Below are 18034 nucleotides of genomic sequence, written 5' to 3'. Positions count from 1 at the left end.
ACAAAGTCATGAACTTGGACAAGATGACTACGGCCGTGTTTAAAACAGAACAGGGTATGAACGCGACATTTTCAGTGCAAGGCAATCAACACAGCATATTGGTCGTTTGGGGCGTCCATTCACCTTTATGAGTCATCAAATACGGCCGTGTTCATCCAAAACGTTCATATTCAGTCTCAGTCAATCATCATATTAAGTAAATTTTTATTTAAATGCGACCAAAATTGATAATTATTATATTGAATGAAATCTAAAATAATTTTTGCTCTTAGTTTTGTTCATTGTGTTAGATGTATGCAATTTTATTTTTTTTGAAATATAAAAATTTTCGTAAATAATATTATTAAAAATATATAATTTTTATTTCACATAAAATATTCATATTTTTTTATTTATCTGTCTCACTTAATTTGTCTACTATTCTCATATCTATATATTTCACATAAATTGTCTTTTTTTTTAAAATATAATTATAATTTTTAATTATTTTAATTTTAATTTATAATTAATTTTACTAATATATTTTTTAATTAATAATATCTGCTCAGCTAAAGTTTACATACTACCTAAACTCCTTACTTCATATCAAGTAGAGAAATTAGCAAGGAGGGATGGACTATTTTGTTGCTCCTATATATTTTGTAATTTTTTTATTAAATATGATTATATTTTTTAATATCATTTTTAAATTCATAATTTATATTTTATAATTTTTATTAAATAATTTAATTATGTTAATATTAATTCATAATTATTTTTATTATATAATAATTATTGTTATTAATATACTATTTTAAAATTATTTACTAATTATATTTTATTTGAATTTTTTATATAAAATAATATATACAACTTATTTTGAAACAAGGGAATAATATTTTAAATCCAATTTTAGTTTATTCAAGTGAATAATATATATTATATTGTATAAATATATGTAGGTAATATATTTTTATTAATCTTTATATTGTAATATGGAAGAATGTAATAATATAATATTATAAAAAAATAGTATTTCATTTGTTTTATCATTTTTTGTTTTATTTCTTTTTGGCTGAAATCTACTAGGGTGTGTTTGTTTGGGAGTTTAGATTTTGATTTGGGATTTGAATAGTAAAAATTTTAAATTTGAATAGTTGTATGATGTGATATAAATAAGTGTTGATATGATGTTTTGAATGTAAAATTGATTTTTAGTATAATATAAAAAATGAAAAATAGATGTTTGATTTGATGTTTTTTTGGGGAAAAAAATGGAATGAATAGTGGAAATCTATCCAATCTCCCAAACAAACACACCCTAAATTTAGTTAGGGTTTGTTCGTTTGAATAATTTTATCAAAATTCTACTATTCATTCAAAATTTCCCCCCAAAAAACATCAAATCAAACACCTATTTTTCATTTTTTATATTATACTAAAAATCAATTTTACATTCAAAATATCAAATCAAACACCTATTTATATCACATCATATGTTCAAATTCAAAATTTTTACTATTCAAATCCCAACTCAAAATCCAAACCCCAAACAAACACACCCTTAACAAATTTAAATATATATTTTAATTTTTTATATATTAAAGTTATTTTAAAATCATCAATATTATTAATTATATAAAAAATTAATATATTAATCTATTATTATTAACTAATTAAAATATTACTCCATGTCTCATATACCACATTATTAAAATATTATTTTGTCCCTCTCATATTCTATATTATTTTATTTTTTGGAAAATAGTTACATATTTTAATTTTATTTTAAACTTTTTATTTGTTTTTAAATTTTTTTAATTAAATTAATTAGTTATATTAATCCTAATTTATAATAATTTATATTATAAAATAATTATTTTTATTAGTATATTATTAATTATTTATTAATTACATTCTTTTTAAAATACCTTATCTATATTCTAACAGACACGATGTGTGGTACGGGAGGAAGTATTATTTTTTAATACGGTGTAAACGAAGTACATGGATCACACCGGGACATAGGAGTATATTTCTTACTTGATTTCGATTTGAAAAATAGAAAATAAAAGATAAAACAAAAACACCCTAAATACCGTATTTGTTATTTTGGTCGTGGATGGTCTCAGCATATGTCTTAATTGACTACTTTAATAGAACGAGAGGCTCATTGACAAAAGGTGCCACGCGTCTTGCCGCGCGTGCCACATACCCTCATTTTCCATTCACTCTCGCTCTACAATTTGCCTCCTTGTAACATTGCAATTTGCAGGGGCTACGCTACTTCTCTCTTCTCTCGCAGCTCACACACAGGCGAAGCACCTCGGGAATGCAGGTGAGAAATTCTTTTGTTGCCGTTTCCGTTTCTGCAATTTGCGTGTCTGAAGCTGTTGCATTTGTAAAAAGATTCTCAGTTTTCTTTGGCTGGTTCGCCTCTGCCTTTAACTGATTCCTCTTCTTCTTCTTCGTTTTTGTTGTGTTTTCTCATTTACTTTGTGTTATTAGTTCGTCCGAAGATTTCGTGTCCATATTTCGTCGACGATACGAGCAGCAGTGGTAGCTTTTTTGGTGTTCAATTTGTTTATCTAATTCATTTGTATATATTCTTCTAGCTTGCTTGTCTCAGAAAGTTTGAGTGTTTTCCAAATTTGTTGAATTTTCTAGGGTTTATACGACCAGCCTTACGACTGAGCTAATAACTGAATCGGCGATTGTGTGAAGAGGAGACATCCGTTTGACCGGGAACTTCGGTATTTCAAAAAATTAATATGAATGCATAGAAGTCCTAATTTGTTCGCTTTTGGATGAATATTCATAATGACCTGCTTGAATCCATTCTCTTTATCCACTGTTCAAAGAATCGGAGCCATTAACAAATGTTCTCTGAGTGTTACTGAAATTCTAACTCAAGCGGCTGTAAATTTTGGGCACGCATGGTAAATTGGATCACCCACTGGCAGTGAAATATATATTTTGAAACACATCCTTTGAATATAAAGTTTAATGATAATGTGGTTGATTTGGTGGCCAAAGGAAACACATATTAGTGGCAACTTGCAGTTTGCAAGCTGCTATTCCAACTTTGGGGACATAAGGCTGCAATGGAATCTTAATGAAGTAGGATGGTGTACTATTTTCTTCTTATTAACAAGTATTTTCACGTGTAGGAATCTTGCCATACGTACCAATGGAATCAGCTTTTTTATTTGAAATTTGTGAAATGTTGTCTGACTCCTTATGTTTTCAGTGGAAAATCCTTATCATTTAAGTTCTTGTATGTTATATTGATATGTTTAGACTTAGCCGTACAGGTTTGTGGGTCTTCATTTCCGCGAATAGCTTGCAATTTATCTTCTCCAGTTTTCTTTACTTTTATGGCTGGAAGAATAATCTTTGTTTGGCCTCTTTCTGATAATATCTTCTGCAACAAATGTATTCATTCTGTTGTTTGCCTTTTTAAGTGGCAACATGAAATGTTTGATTTACAGTTTCTATGTGTATATGCACAAATTGAATCTATTATTTGATTCTCTTATTTTTATGTACATATTTTTGGAAGGGGCATGTGGATGTGAAACTTTTGATCAATTCTCTGCAGTAGACTTGTGTTTTAAAATTATGCACACATTCGTCTTTAAGATTCATTTCTGCCTTGTCTATTTATAAAACTGTGTGGGGAAAGGAGTATGCATCTCTTTAATTTCTTATCAGTGAGTTGAAATGCACCCAGATCTGTCTGATAGCTTTGGCTCTTGATGGCTTGTCATTAATATGGCTCAATGGATCTGAATTGGTGACTAATTTTTGCCATAATTAGCTTTACATCTTAATGATTATTTGATCACTTCTGCTATCTTGGGTTGGTTGCATTGTACTAGATACTAAGCAGAAATAAGTATAACTGTATTTTCACATTCACGAGAATCTGTGTCTCTAAATACTTTTACTTACATTATTCTGCTGGTTACAAAATTATGAATTTCTGGCTTTTTGGGAAATTCAGATTTTTGTTACAAAAAATCTTTGGAAATGAGCAACAAGGAAACAAAAACTCGAGTTGCAAATGCCTTTCGTGCTATGAAGGCCATTGGGATTACTGAAGACAAGGTGAAGCCAGTATTGAAGAGTTTGCTGAAGTTGTATGACAAAAACTGGATCCTTATTGAAGAGGAAAATTACAGAGCACTTGCTGATGCTATATTTGAGAGACAGGAATCAGAGGTAAGTGCGCTGGGTAAACAAACAATATGTATCTCTATTCCCAAGAGTTTTTCTCCTTTCAAGTTCTATTTCTTCTTGTTATATATTGACATTTCTTTTTAGTTGGTATTTGTGCCAATTGCAATATTTTAAAATCGAGTGTAGTTATTTCTCATCAATCCGGTATCTTGAATTGTATAGTAATAGTATTTCAAGAAGATTGTAAATTATAAACTGTATAAGCTGCCCATGATTTTATTTAGTAGCTTAACCCAAAATGCTTGATCTATTCTCCTCCTTTTCTTATACAATCATCATTTTAGATAGAGATGATTTTAGTGCTAATTTTGACTAATATACGGTTTTCAGGCAGTAGAGCAGTCAAAGAAGACCAATGACGCTCAGGTTCGGGATCTGCTTTATAAGCTAGTTTTGATGACTTTATTATTGTTATCATTCTTGGATGATGAATTTCTTGTTCATCTTGAACCTCTTTATTATGCTGCATGACGGTCTAATGCTTCTGAATAGACGAAGGACTACCCCGATGAAGAAACTCGTGTAAATGAAGAACCAGAGCGGCCGCTAAAAAGGTTGCGTCGTGGGCTACGAAATGGTCAACCTTCCTCCAATACAACCATTGATGACATGCCTAAAACTCCATTGATCATACCTAAAGAAGAACCAACAGATCTACCTGAAGCCATTGTTCCCCAACCAAATGCTTCAAAAGCCACAGCAGAGTCACCTCAACCTAAGTCCAATGTTGGAACAAGCCAATCCCCGGCCAAAAATAAGGGAAAACAGCCTGTTTACCCCGGACCCTTGATTACCGAGGGTGGTGATCCCGGCCACCCAAGTACCACAAGTAGAAGTCAACAGAATACCCAGTTAAGAACTTATTCAAGATCTCATTCTCATGCAACGAGACTTAGAGACCGAGGGACAGGAGCTGCCTCCCTTCAAATTTCACCTACTGAGGAAGGGCCAGTACCCGAGAATTCTGCTCGAACTGGATGTCAGAAAGAGCCCAAGGACAAAACCAGCATTCACGTGTCTCCTGAAAAGGAGAACACAGAAAATAATTCTTTAATCAAGCCAAAAGATGAGCCACTCACCTACGACACTCCATGTTCTGTGCCTCCTAGTGTGGTCAATCATTCAGGTATGCCTTTCTAGATTGGTCAGATTTCCAGCATGCAGCTATATTATTTGTTGAATATCTTGACGCAAGATTCTAGGAACCACTCTCAGTTATGTGGTTTAATTTTCATCCATCTTATATTTCCCATAATGCTGCTGCAACTTGCTGTGCAGTCTTATATTATAATTTTTATTCTCACAATTCTGTACTGTAATTTACAGACACACCAAATAGAGGAGATTCCTCAAGCAGGCATAGCATGCCTGTAGAACATTGTGTCGCTGAACCTTTGGCATTGGAATCCATCAGTGGAAAAGAGCCAATGGATGAAATTCCCACATTAAATCAACCAATAAACAATAGTGAGATGGCACTGACTGCACAGGAGTGCTCTTCTAATGTAGAGATTGCTTCCTCACCTTCTGGAGAGGTGAAACTCATGTTGAGCTGCAAATTGGATCCTGGAAGGTCCGACTTCCATATGCCTAGTCTTGAAGAAGTTCTGAATTATGTTAAAGATAACCATCTCATATCAGCCAAAAGTGCGGATCCTAATACTACAGTAATGAGGATTATGGAAGAAATTTGCGAATGCTTTTTGAAGTTAGGAGCTGATTGCAACAGCCAGTCACCAAAGACCATAGGCATGGGCCTGACTTTAGATCCAGTGAGTAAAACTTCTGGTATAGATACTCTCGAAGGTGGGGATTTGTGCGGTAGTTCTCTCAATGGTCTGGTTGATACTCAGTCTGTTGCCAAGTTAACTGATTCCCAGACATCTGTGCCAGCGTCATCTTGCAATGGTACAGGCGTTGTTCCTCAGCCGAACAACATGAATGCTGCAGATAGAGAAACCAAAAAGAACTGTGATCACGTCACAAATGCCCCAGGACTGAATGTTGTTCAGAAACCTACACTGCCTAATGAAGCCATCAAATCACTTCATGATGTTGACATTGCAAAGGGACGAGAAAGAATCATAATTTCTATAGTAAATGAAGTCAGTGACGAACTTCCGCCGTCTTTCTACTACATATCCCAAAATGCAGCATTCCAAAATGCATATCTGAATTTCTCTCTGGCTCAAATTAGGGATAATAATTGCTGTGCTACTTGTGACGGGGATTGCATGTCGTCATCTATACCTTGTGCATGTGCGCATGAGAATGGAGGCGAGTTTGCATACACCGGCGATGGCCTTGTTAAGGAGGAGCTTCTTGAGGAATTTATTTCCCTTAAACGTAATCCCACACGACAATGCCAATTCTTTTGTAAGCAATGCCCTTTGGAAAGATCAAAATGTGAGGACATCATCGAACATTGCAAAGGGCATGTCACGAAGAAGTTCATAAAAGAATGCTGGCGGAAATGTGGCTGTAATAAGCAGTGTGGCAATCGAGTGGTTCAGAGAGGAATAAAGTGCAATTTACAGGTTATACTCCACCCTCTAGTCTTCATCTTTGTATCCTCAAACAATCGCAAATTTTTTGAGTCATATTTGCACATTGTTTCCCACATTGTGTGCCGTCAGGTGTTTATGACTCCTGAAGGAAAAGGCTGGGGTCTACGTACTGTGCAAGACCTGCCCAAAGGTGCATTTGTCTGTGAGTATGTCGGAGAAGTTTTAACCAATGCGGAGCTATTTGAGCGAGTTCTTAAAAGTCCCGAAGCAGAGAAACATTCGTATCCAGTGCTTCTTGATGCTCACTGGTCTGCAAAAGAAGTGCTGAAAGATGAAGAGGCTCTTTGTTTGGATGCTACATATTATGGAAATGTAGCAAGGTTTATAAATCACAGGTAAATTCCTATATATTTAACATTTTGTGCATTCCTATATATATATATATATATTGTGGCTCTGTTAAATCATGTATGTGAAGCAATTTTCAGTTAATTATCTTGTCATCTGACCCAAGAAAGTTTTCTTCTCGAAGTTCCGGTCTATTGTTTGATTTCAATGCACAATTTTTAATGCATTGTTTCTCTTTAAAATCTAATCATGATAGATGTTTTGACGCAAGCTTAGTGGAGATACCTGTGGAAGTGGAGACTCCCGATCATTCCTACTATCATGTATAAAATCAAAAGTTCCATTTCCATAAAGTTTTACCTTATTGACTTTTCAAAGTTGGTTGTCTGCAAAATCACGTTGAATCTTGTCTCTCAGGTTGCCTTCTTTACTACAAGAGAAGTGAAAGCCATGGAAGAACTCACATGGGTAAGTTGGATTTAATTCTTGTCAGGTACCTGAATTGCATTCGCCTTTGTATCAATTGTCTTAAAATCTAAACCAAGAATCAGCTACCCGAGTACCATCTTTCAAGCCTGAAATCGAAGTGATGCTCATAGTTTTGCTCATGCTCATTGTCTACTTGTTTTACTGCTTAATTGGCAATAGCAGTTGCAAATAAGTGTGGGCAAAAAAATCGAACTGCTGAACTGCTTAACTGAATTTTCGATTAATCGAACAAATTCAGTTTGAATACAAATACTGCTTGTTTGATATTTGTTCTGTCCTGTTCGGTTTCAGTTTCTTATATTTATTTCGGTTCGGTTAACCAAACTGAACATATTTATATTATTATTTTTAAAATTTATATTAATAATTATATTCGGTTCGAATATTTTAAATATTTGCAATTTTTTTTATTTAATTAGAATTTTAGTTAATTTTCAATATATATATATTTTTTAGTTTCGGTTCGATTCAAATTATTTGCAAATATTACAAATATTTTCGTATAACCGGTTCGGATATAGTTTGCGGTTTCGGGTATATGTTCCATTCGGTTTGAATATCAAATACTTGCCTATTTGCAAATATCCGAACCGTGCCCGCCCCTAGTTGTAAAGATTTGTATACAGCGCATTTTCCTTAAGTGTCATTCAGTTTGTGGACTTTATTCCCTGGCAGGATTACGGCATTGATTTCGATGACCACGAACACCCCGTGAAGGCCTTCCATTGCCAATGCGGCAGCAAGTTCTGTCGCAACATTAAACGTTACAGCAGTAAGCACATCTGTTGCATCACAATCTACAATTTAACTGCACCACATTCTTATCATACATTTGGCACCAATTGCAGGATCTCGGGCTGGCAGGCAATGATCTCCGTGGCCGTGGCCGTTAATTTTTCTCTACTTTGTTAGGTACTAGGGATGGCAACTGTCAATCAGGCATACATACATATATGGTCAATCCAATCCCTGAATGAGAAACCATTATAGTCCTGAGTCCTCTATTCCAGTTTCTTTGTTCTATCGTATTACTACTGAGTGTGTGTTGTGCTGTATGGTCGTTAGTAATGTAGCTATGAATTGTTGATGGTAGAATGTATGTAGCAGACCTTCTGCGGTGTTTCTTTGGTAGTTCCTATAATGATAGCTTGGTTGCTTCGGTTCAGTAGTTAGGGTTCTTTTGCTGGTTGAGTAGCTAGGGTTCATTTGGTGCAAAGAATAGATAGTAAAGAAATGATAATAGCAATGAAATTGATGAGAAAGAAAAAACTGATTCTTTGTTTGGTTGAGTGCAGAGTTTCCCTAAAAAAGATATCAGAGAAGTATAGGATTTGTTTCTCAATTAAGTTTATATCAAGCATGATTTCTAATCTAATATATATAGCAAAAATAATTTTTGTCACGCTGAATATCATAATTATTAAATTTGGTCAAATTTAAATTATTTTATCAATTTTGGTGCAATTTAAATGAAAATTATTGTGTTCAAGTCAACACGGTCATGTTCGATTGCAGTCAACTGGACTATAATTTTTCATTCCAGTAGGACCAAGATTGATAAAAAACTAAAATTGATAATTATGTTATTGAATGAGACAAATAATTTTTGCTCATATATATATTATATTATATTTTATAAATAATAAATATTTAATATAAAATATTATTTTTTATATTTACTATTTTTAATATTTTAAAAAAATATATATTTCAAAGTATTCAATAGAAAAGATTCATAGATGAACGAATTTGGAGTAGGTATGAATGACAAAATGATTATAAAAAATGATATTATATAATTTGATCTAAATAGATATGGATGTTTTAAATATAAAATTAATTTTTAATATAATATAATAATAATAAAATAAATATTTAATTTAGCATAAATTTGATGAAGTTTAATAAAGAAATTTTGTAAGAAAAAATGAGTTTGGCCTTAAGACCATTTTCAACCCGTCAATTCTATTTATCTAATTTTAATTATAAAATATGCAATTGTTAATTTTATTTCAATCATAACTCCATTTTTCACAATTATTCTTCAAATATTTAATTTTTTTTTATTATTTTAAACAATTTTTTTATTTTTATAATTTAAAATAATTTTTTTAAAAATTTAAAAAATTTCATAAAAAAGATGATACGGAGCAAAGCCATTTTTTGCTTTGCTACAGTGGACACCAAATTGACACCAAATTGACGTTCTATGTAGCACCGCTAAAAAGTGGCCCAAAATTTGAAAATAATGGCGCTGGGCTTTAATGAATCAATTGAATGTGCAAGACTGGGCTTCTTTATGGACCCAAATAGCCTCTGATAAAACCCTAGCGAATTAGGGCAATCAGGGCGGAGGAGACGAAGGGGAGGAGAGCAATCAGGGAAAGATGTCTAAGCGCGGTAATTTTTGCTGCTCAGGAGTGGAATTATTTTGTGTATTTTGATTGTTTTCTGGGAATCAGGATGTTTTTATGCATGATTTTTGTGAACGTGCAGGGCGTGGAGGATCGGCGGGGAACAAGTTCAGGATGTCGCTGGGTCTGCCGGTGGCGGCGACGGTAAACTGCGCGGACAACACCGGCGCGAAGAATCTGTATATCATATCGGTGAAGGGGATCAAGGGTCGTCTAAACAGGCTTCCCTCTGCTTGCGTGGGTGACATGGTGATGGCCACCGTGAAGAAGGGTAAGCCCGATCTCCGTAAGAAGGTCCTCCCCGCGGTCATCGTCCGGCAGCGCAAGCCGTGGCGCAGAAAGGATGGAGTTTACATGTACTTCGAAGGTACTGGTATTCCATACTGATAATTTGTTAAGTTAGACCTTGTTATTCGACGTCAAAATTAGTTTGGCATTGGAGTAGTTGACAGGCTTCAATCTTAACTTTAAGCTGTTTGGATCTATCTCTGCAGTAGAACACTTAACTTACCTAGACTTCTCAAAAATTAAACCAAACAAATTAGATTGGCTTAATGGTTCAAATTGAAACGTTGGTTTAAAATCAAAATTGAACCTTTTAAGTTTTATATTTATTATAAAAAAAATATATATTGTTTTAAATTGTTGATTTTTTTCCGTTAGTGAATGAAATATACTGCATGTATTGCATTAATATATATATAGTTTATATTTTTAATACTCCCTCCGTCCGGCAGGCTGATTAAAAAAAAAGATATTTTATTGAAAAATAGAAAAAGTAAAAAAGGTAATTGGGATATTTTTGAAAACTTAATTAGAAATTAAATGTAATAAAGTGAGCCATATATATGGTAAATAATTGTTAAATGAAATCTAATAATTAAATTTTGACTTTTTGACTTTTTCAAATATAATAATGTGGTAAATTTGAGTGACTGACGAAAAAGGAAAATGACAATAGATCTGGCGGATATAGGAAGTAATATTTATGGAAAACCGATCAGTTCAAAAATACTAAGTAAACAATCTCGGACTCTTGGTGGATGGAGGGAGTATTATTATTTTTTATTTCTTTTTCCTAATTTTAATTTTATTCTAAAGCTACGAGTGTGTTTATTTTGTGTTTTGGTTTGAAGAATTTTTTTTTTATGTGAGTTATATAAGAAATTGCATAAATAATATAAAAATAATGAGTGTATATAATATATTAATTTTTTTGAGAAAATGTGTTTAAAAAGTTTTGTTAAAAAAACAAACCCTACGAATTGCAAATTTGATTTTATTTAGACATGTTTTTTTTTTTTTTTATATATAATTTTGTATATAAGTAATAATGTGTTTTTTGGAACTAATATATATTTGGTATTTTGCATCAATGATTCCAGTGTTGGAGTCTATGTAAATCCATATATTTGTATTCCACAATGGTGTCAAGTTTATGAAAATTCATATAAATCAACACAAAAGTTCAGTCAAACTTTGCAGAGAGTATGTGAATTTTCTAAATCTAAGACTTTTTAAAATCTAATAAAATCCTAATTGAATAATCTTCCTTAATCTATCATTGCTTTAAAATCTAATAAAATCCTAATTGAATAATCTTCCTTAATCTATCATTGCTGGTTTTTATTTCGATGCTTTGTTATTTTTTCGCCAATGTGATTGTGTGTGTGTAATATACCAGCGATTGATTACTTGCATCAATGATTTCTGAAAGAATTTGTTTCACGTCATGATTTTTACCTTAACAAAACAATCTCACCTAATTATTGTATCTTAATTGATGCAGATAATGCTGGGGTCATCGTGAATCCCAAAGGTGAAATGAAAGGTATATTGGCTTCTATGTTCTGTAAGCTTTTCATATATTTGTTAGCTTAACTTGTTTAACCTAAATGTCTTATACATTTTCTGTTTTCGTGTTTGAAGGGTCTGCCATCACTGGTCCAATTGGAAAAGAATGTGCTGATTTGTGGCCCAGGATTGCTAGTGCTGCAAACGCCATTGTTTAAAAATAGGAGCGTTGTTTTTTGAATATGTTTATGTGTTTCTTTGATACAAAATCTTTAAATTGGTGTTTTTAGCAATGGAAAATCTGTTATTGTTATGTGGGGAATATTTACTTTTCTGAATTGAGTATGTGCAATTATTGCATTGTGGGCTATAGTGAGACTTGATACCTTGTAGTATGAATGTGCTTCTCTAATACTTTCTTGTGTGATTTATTACTCGTGAAGTTTTGTACAAGGGGAGTTATATTATCATTTATTTGCATATATTGACATAGAATGTCCTTTGTCTCCTAATCTCTGACCGAACCTTTACTAGTTGTATTGGGGAGCTTGAATATGTTCTCCGCAATCTATTTGTAGGAATTGTATGTAATGGCCTTATGACCCTTCCTTGTGCAATAACATTTCATTTTTATGCTGCATGATCTTCGAATGAATGTCCCTGGATTGTCTTATGGCAAATCTCCAACAATCTTCGCACTGTTTCACTGTGATTATAGAGACTTTGCTTGCCTTTGTATTATCTTGCAGCAGTAATACGCAAACGTTTGTTGGTTCTAACATAGCATTGTACTGACTGTATGATAGCATTCTTTTATCTATCTGTTGAATATTACTCTTTTTTCTTCCTTTTACGAAGCTACCGCCATTTATGGTGAGCTACTGGACTGGCCCTCAATTTGCCATTGAAATTGATTGAAAACAGTGAAAAAGAGTCGGTATTGTGGACTTCCTGAAGTGAAACTATTTCATAGGCTTTGAATTTGGGAGTTTATTTCATTGACATGGTTTTTTCGATAGACCTTACTCTGTCTGATATTTAAGGTAACTATGCTGGCTATGCTGTTCAATTTTGTTTCTTGATATTGTTTGAAGAAAACATTTACTTTCTTCACAAAAGTAGGAGTATTTCACAGACACCGTATATTCTGTGTGCAATTTGAGGCTGGAGTGATTGCAAACCGATTGGTACCTCACCACATTGATGTTTTCTTTTCAGAAAGGACCAGGAGGGCCTACAGGTATCAATGCCAAAATTGACTGATTCTCCATTATCAGAACACTTCCCACCTTCAGCAAATGCGCGATTGCCACACGACAAAAGTCCCTTGGATGCTATCTGATGGAATATCAATCAGAGACTACTACATTTCCTGGTATTTCTTACTACCCTGTTGAGTGTTGATAAATATAATCATCCCCGGAAGCAAAAAGTTATGAAAATACAAACTGTAGTTGACCGGAAGAAGAAGATTCCTTTGTTGAATTGGGGAAGAAAGATTTATATATGCTCTACAAGTGCTTCCCCTCTTGTTAACAGTGGTCGTTGGAGTCTCCCAGGAAATTGCTGCCTAGGATTGCATGTTGCAAGGCTTCTGCTTTTGAAGTTCAGCTCGGAGTTAAAGCAACTTATGAGCTGGCACAGCAACATCACAAGCTATAATTATGATCCAGAGAGTTACTACCAGAATTTCGATAATGGTTGCTTGGATGACAACCCCTCGCCTTTGGTTCCCCGAGTGCCTTAACCCTTTTGAATACATGTGTTTGGGAATCTAATTTTGTTTTGAGCTATGATGCCTATTTCTTACTCATCATATGATGCCTATTTTGAGCTATGATGCCTTTGTGTTCTTTTGGTTCTCTTTCTCCCGATTACGTAGTTGTTGGTAATTGAAGCGTGGATTGAGATCTATGTTCGAGAATGTCGTGTTAACTGCAGATTCGTATTCTTGTTGTGCTCGCGGTGTTCTGAGTTTTGTCTTTGATATTTGGGTAGTAGTTTGCTATTCCATGGCTATAGGTTCTTATATCTTTTAAAATTTGATGTGCTTCAATCACCACTTGAGTTTGTTCTTGGCTTTCTTGTATGTGACATTAATTGGCATTTGGATGGTGTAATGTTACCAAGAAAGATCTAAAATGGGTCGATAGATATTGGTGTATGTGAATTGTGATTGTGATATATGGCTCACCTCTTCTCCAAACCCTATTTGTAATTGTATATTATATCTTCAAAATTGAGGGTGTTTTGTTTTCTATTGCATTTAAAAGATAAGTGTATGTATGCTTTATAAGGAAAAAATAATTTGTTTGTGTAGTAACAAAAGACATATATAATGGTTCGTAAGAGATGGATCTGTCAGTGTAGGGGTTGGATATGTGATCTCACATTGTGATCATGAGGTCATGGTTCAGGTCCACGAGCATAGTTTACAGAGTACGGGTTCCTAGGTTCTATTATTGTTATTGTTAATGAAATCATTGATTGAGAAGGACAAATTATAAAGTAGGACTGTTGATTTTGAATGGATGGAGTAATTGTTAAAGAATTATTCATTTTCTTTTAACATATAATATTATATTTTTTATTTATGTTTGTTTTTTATTTTGTCATTTTTTTTTTCTAAAATATAATTATATATTGTAATCATATTTTAAAATATTTGGTAGCACGTGGTATTTCTGTACTCTCTCTGTCATCCTAATATAATAGTTTTGTTTATTATTTTTGTCGTCTCAAAATAATAGTCTCATTTTCATAAACATTCGTCTCACCGTTAAATTATCCCTACATTTTCATTATTATTACACAAATGTAACTACTTTTTACACTAATACACTCGTGCAAAAAAGTCTTTTATTCGTACTTTTTACCAACTATTAATATAATATCAATTTTTGCATCCTACTCAAATAAGACCGTAGTTTTGGAATATAAAAACTTTTTTGTTCTTCTATTTTAATATAATAAATGTTTACAAAACCTCTGTCCTATCCATTACACAATGGATGCAAATTCATTCCTATTTTTTGTATTTTAATTAAAAACAAATTATATGAGAGAATTTTATGAATTTTAATATTTATAATGTGATTAAATTTATTTTTTTGAAAAAAATAAAAAAATAAACTTGAATATAAAAAAAATGAAAAGTGCAAATTTTATTAGTATACAAATGAAATATTACTATTATTATTATTATTATTATTATTATTTCTTTTTTTTTTTATTTTATACTCCTTTCGTCTCAGAACTATAGTCGTAATTGGGTTGAACACAAAATTTAGTTGGTAAAAAGTATAGATAAAAGATTTTTTTGTCCATACGAGTGTATTAGAGTAAAAAGTAGTGACAATTGTGTAATAAAAATGAAAAAATAAGGGTAGTTTAACGGTGATATAATTATTTATAGAAATAAGACTATTATTTTGGGACAAACAAAAATGATAAATAAAATTATTGTATTAAAACGGAAGGAGTATAAAATATATATACCAAAATATTATTTAAACTATAATATCCGTAAAAAAAAAAGAAAAAAAAGTCAAACAAATTCTTACTTTCGTTTAAAATATTTTAAATTCAAAATCTTTTATAACACTTTTTAATAACACCCGTGATTGGATTTAATTTTCACTATTTATTCAATTTTTTCTCCTCGAAAATATCAAATTAAATATTTATTTTTTATTTTTTTATATTATACTAAAAGTCAATTTTACATTCAAAACATCACATCAACACCTATTTATATCATATCGTACAACTATTTTAATTCAAAATTTTTACTATTCAAATCCCAACTCAGAATCCAAACGCAAACACACTTTTCAGTCTCAATTTCTTTCTTTCCTTTTTAATCATTAAAACTGCATATCACATTTCATCTTATCCAAATTTGTAAATTACACACCTATGGAAATTCGCACAATATATATATATATATATATATATCTGCTTAAATATTACCTGTCAATGAGAGCATATTCCATACTGTTGTGTGTATCTTTGATGTAAATTCGTGATATTTTGTTGTAATAAATTACTTGACATATAAAAATTTATGAAGAAATTTTGTATGTCACTTTAAAATTAAAACTCAAAGTTTATAACCATTTCGTAGGGGTGGGTCCCATTCGGATATTTGTAAATATGCAGGTATTTGATATCCGAATCGAATCGAACAAATACTCGAAACTGTAAACCGTATCCGAATCGAATCGAACAAATACTCGAAACTGCGAACCGTATCCGAACCGAAAATTTCGGTTAACCGAATTTTCGATTAATCGAAAATATTTGCAATATTCGCAAATAATTTGAACCGAACCAAAATTAAAAAATAATATATTAAAAAATTAATTAAAACTCTATTTAAATCAAAATATTTGAAAATATTTCAAATATTCGAACCGAAAATTTTGGTTAACCGAAAATACTTTCAATATTCGCAAATAATTTGAACCGAACCGAAATTAAAAAATAATATATTAAAAAATTAATTAAAACTCTAATTAAATCAAAATATTTGCAAATATTTCAAATATTTGAATCGAAACCGAACTGTAACCGAACCAAATATAATTATTAATATAAATTTTAAAATATAATAGCATAAATATATAAATATATTCGGTTCGGTTAACCGAACCGAAAAAAATATCAAAAACCAAAACCGAACCGAACCGAGCAAATATCAAATATGCAGTATTTGTATTCGAACTAAATTTGCTCGGTTAACCGAAAATTCAGTTCGATTCATTTTTTTTGCCCACCCCTACATCTCTGACATCATTTTTATTATTTTAATACATTTCATTTAGAAGTCTTTATTTTTTATCATAGTAATATTAATCGAACATTACTACTAAAATATTCTTAATTTTTATATAAATTACAAATACAGTATTAATTTATATATAAGTAAAAAAAAAACAAAACAAAAATATGAAACCATCTTATATATTTACACTAATAAATAAAATGCTACTTCCCCTGTCCATAAGTAAATATTCATTTGTTTTTTTACATATAGTTTTAGAAATATTAGTATTATATTGGAATATAGTAGGAATAAAGTAGAAATGACTAAAATAATCTTATTAGTATGTGTGATATAAATGTAATCACATCTGTGTAATATATTATAAGTTGTAAGGATATTTGTAATGTTAGGTAGATAATACAGTTACTAAAAAAAGAAAATGGATACACTAAAATAAAAAAATGAATACTTTGTTATGGAACGAAAAAAATATTATTTTTTAATTTATTTCAAAAACTCCAGAAAAAAAAAAAAATTAGACCGAAACAATAAGAGTAATTTTTTTTTTGTCTTTATTTTTTTATTCATGGACTTTCATCCGTTCTTAATAAGAAATTATTGCTTTAAATAAATATTTTATTGTAAATACACCTAAAACCTAAAAACCACAAACCAAATACAATGAAATTCTAAGTAGCAAAAAATAAAATTAAAAACTCAAGAATGACCTTTGAATTTTGATCACACACATTTACGTATATATACCTTTATTCCCAATGCAATAACTTTATTTATCATTTTTGTTCGTTTCAAAACAATAGTTTTATTTTCATAAATAACTATATCACCATAAAACTGTTCGTACTTTTTCATTTTTATTACACAATTGTCACTACTTTTTATACTAATACACTCGTAAAGATAAAAAAGTCTTTTACCCATATTTTTTACCGACTATCAATATAATATCAATATTTTTTAAATCTCGTGTCCAACCTAATTAAAACTAATAAAAAAAAAAAACCTCGTGTTTGGATGGTCCCAAATGATTAGAGTGCCCTTTGAGCTCGATGAAGCAACATTGTATTTATTTTATTTATATATTGATAATATGTATATATATATATAAATGAAATTAAAATAAAAACTTGTTAAATAATTATTGATGTTCCAAAAATTTTCTTCCTCAAATGCCACGCACATGCATGGAAGTACTGTCACCGCCCAATCAGATTCCACTATTAAAGTGGGGCCAACACAGGGCATCAATTTTTAATTAAATAATTAATTAGACAAATAAAACAAATTTATATTTTTAATTACGGGAAATAATTTTGAATAGTGACTTTGAGTCAACTAATTAGGGAATTAAGTTTCAATTTTCCAGTGTCAAAATAAAAAAATAAATAATAATAATGAGCGGAGGTAGGCGCGTGGGTTACAATCGCTAAGGGACGCGCGTGGTATAAGATGCAGACCTGGCGCTGGGTATA

At 31.3% G+C, this 18034-nt stretch overlaps 2 protein-coding genes across 5 annotated transcripts; both read left to right on the top strand.

Moving 5' to 3' along the window:
* Window positions 1-2174: 2174 nt before the first annotated feature.
* Window positions 2175-8730, top strand: LOC127258951 (probable inactive histone-lysine N-methyltransferase SUVR2). Of its 4 annotated transcripts, none has more exons than XM_051286041.1 (12): window positions 2199-2317; window positions 2488-2538; window positions 2647-2732; window positions 3986-4203; window positions 4552-4587; window positions 4714-5347; window positions 5548-6758; window positions 6858-7123; window positions 7333-7399; window positions 7494-7544; window positions 8241-8337; window positions 8414-8730. In XM_051286041.1, exons 4-12 carry the CDS (start codon window positions 4012-4014, stop codon window positions 8434-8436), a joined length of 2577 nt encoding a protein of 858 aa, XP_051141998.1. In that variant the 5' UTR covers window positions 2199-2317; window positions 2488-2538; window positions 2647-2732; window positions 3986-4011; the 3' UTR covers window positions 8437-8730. The 4 variants fall into 4 exon arrangements, with proteins under 4 accessions (XP_051141999.1, XP_051141998.1, XP_051142001.1 ...); XM_051286043.1 differs by lacking the exon at window positions 2199-2317 and adding an exon at window positions 2385-2409; XM_051286042.1 differs by lacking the exon at window positions 2488-2538 and having other exon boundaries at window positions 2175-2317.
* Window positions 8731-9830: 1100 nt separating this feature from the next.
* Window positions 9831-13732, top strand: LOC127258971 (60S ribosomal protein L23-like). Its single transcript, XM_051286075.1, has 4 exons — window positions 9831-9965; window positions 10062-10346; window positions 11769-11810; window positions 11909-13732. The coding sequence occupies exons 1-4, from the start codon at window positions 9953-9955 to the stop codon at window positions 11989-11991; spliced, it is 423 nt and encodes a 140-aa protein (XP_051142032.1). The 5' UTR covers window positions 9831-9952; the 3' UTR covers window positions 11992-13732.
* The last annotated feature ends 4302 nt before the right edge of the window (window positions 13733-18034 follow it).

Source organism: Andrographis paniculata, unplaced genomic scaffold (assembly GCF_009805555.1).
Source record: "Andrographis paniculata isolate CXL003 unplaced genomic scaffold, ASM980555v1 Contig5END, whole genome shotgun sequence".
Lineage (NCBI taxonomy): Eukaryota > Viridiplantae > Streptophyta > Magnoliopsida > Lamiales > Acanthaceae > Andrographis > Andrographis paniculata.
Note: the sequence above shows the minus strand (reverse complement) of the source record. Positions and strands in the feature narration are given on the sequence as shown.

Excerpts from the sequence above, each read along its gene's own strand:
- LOC127258951 (XM_051286042.1), top strand. The coding sequence starts at position 4,012 with ATGAGCAACAAGGAAACAAAAACTCGAGTTGCAAATGCCTTTCGTGCT. Across the intron at positions 7,400-7,493 it reads CCGATCATTCCTACTATCAT|GTTGCCTTCTTTACTACAAG; the intron begins GTATAAAATCAA and ends CTTGTCTCTCAG. Across the intron at positions 8,338-8,413 it reads CAACATTAAACGTTACAGCA|GATCTCGGGCTGGCAGGCAA; the intron begins GTAAGCACATCT and ends CACCAATTGCAG.
- LOC127258971 (XM_051286075.1), top strand. Across the intron at positions 10,347-11,768 it reads AGTTTACATGTACTTCGAAG|ATAATGCTGGGGTCATCGTG; the intron begins GTACTGGTATTC and ends TAATTGATGCAG. Across the intron at positions 11,811-11,908 it reads TCCCAAAGGTGAAATGAAAG|GGTCTGCCATCACTGGTCCA; the intron begins GTATATTGGCTT and ends TCGTGTTTGAAG.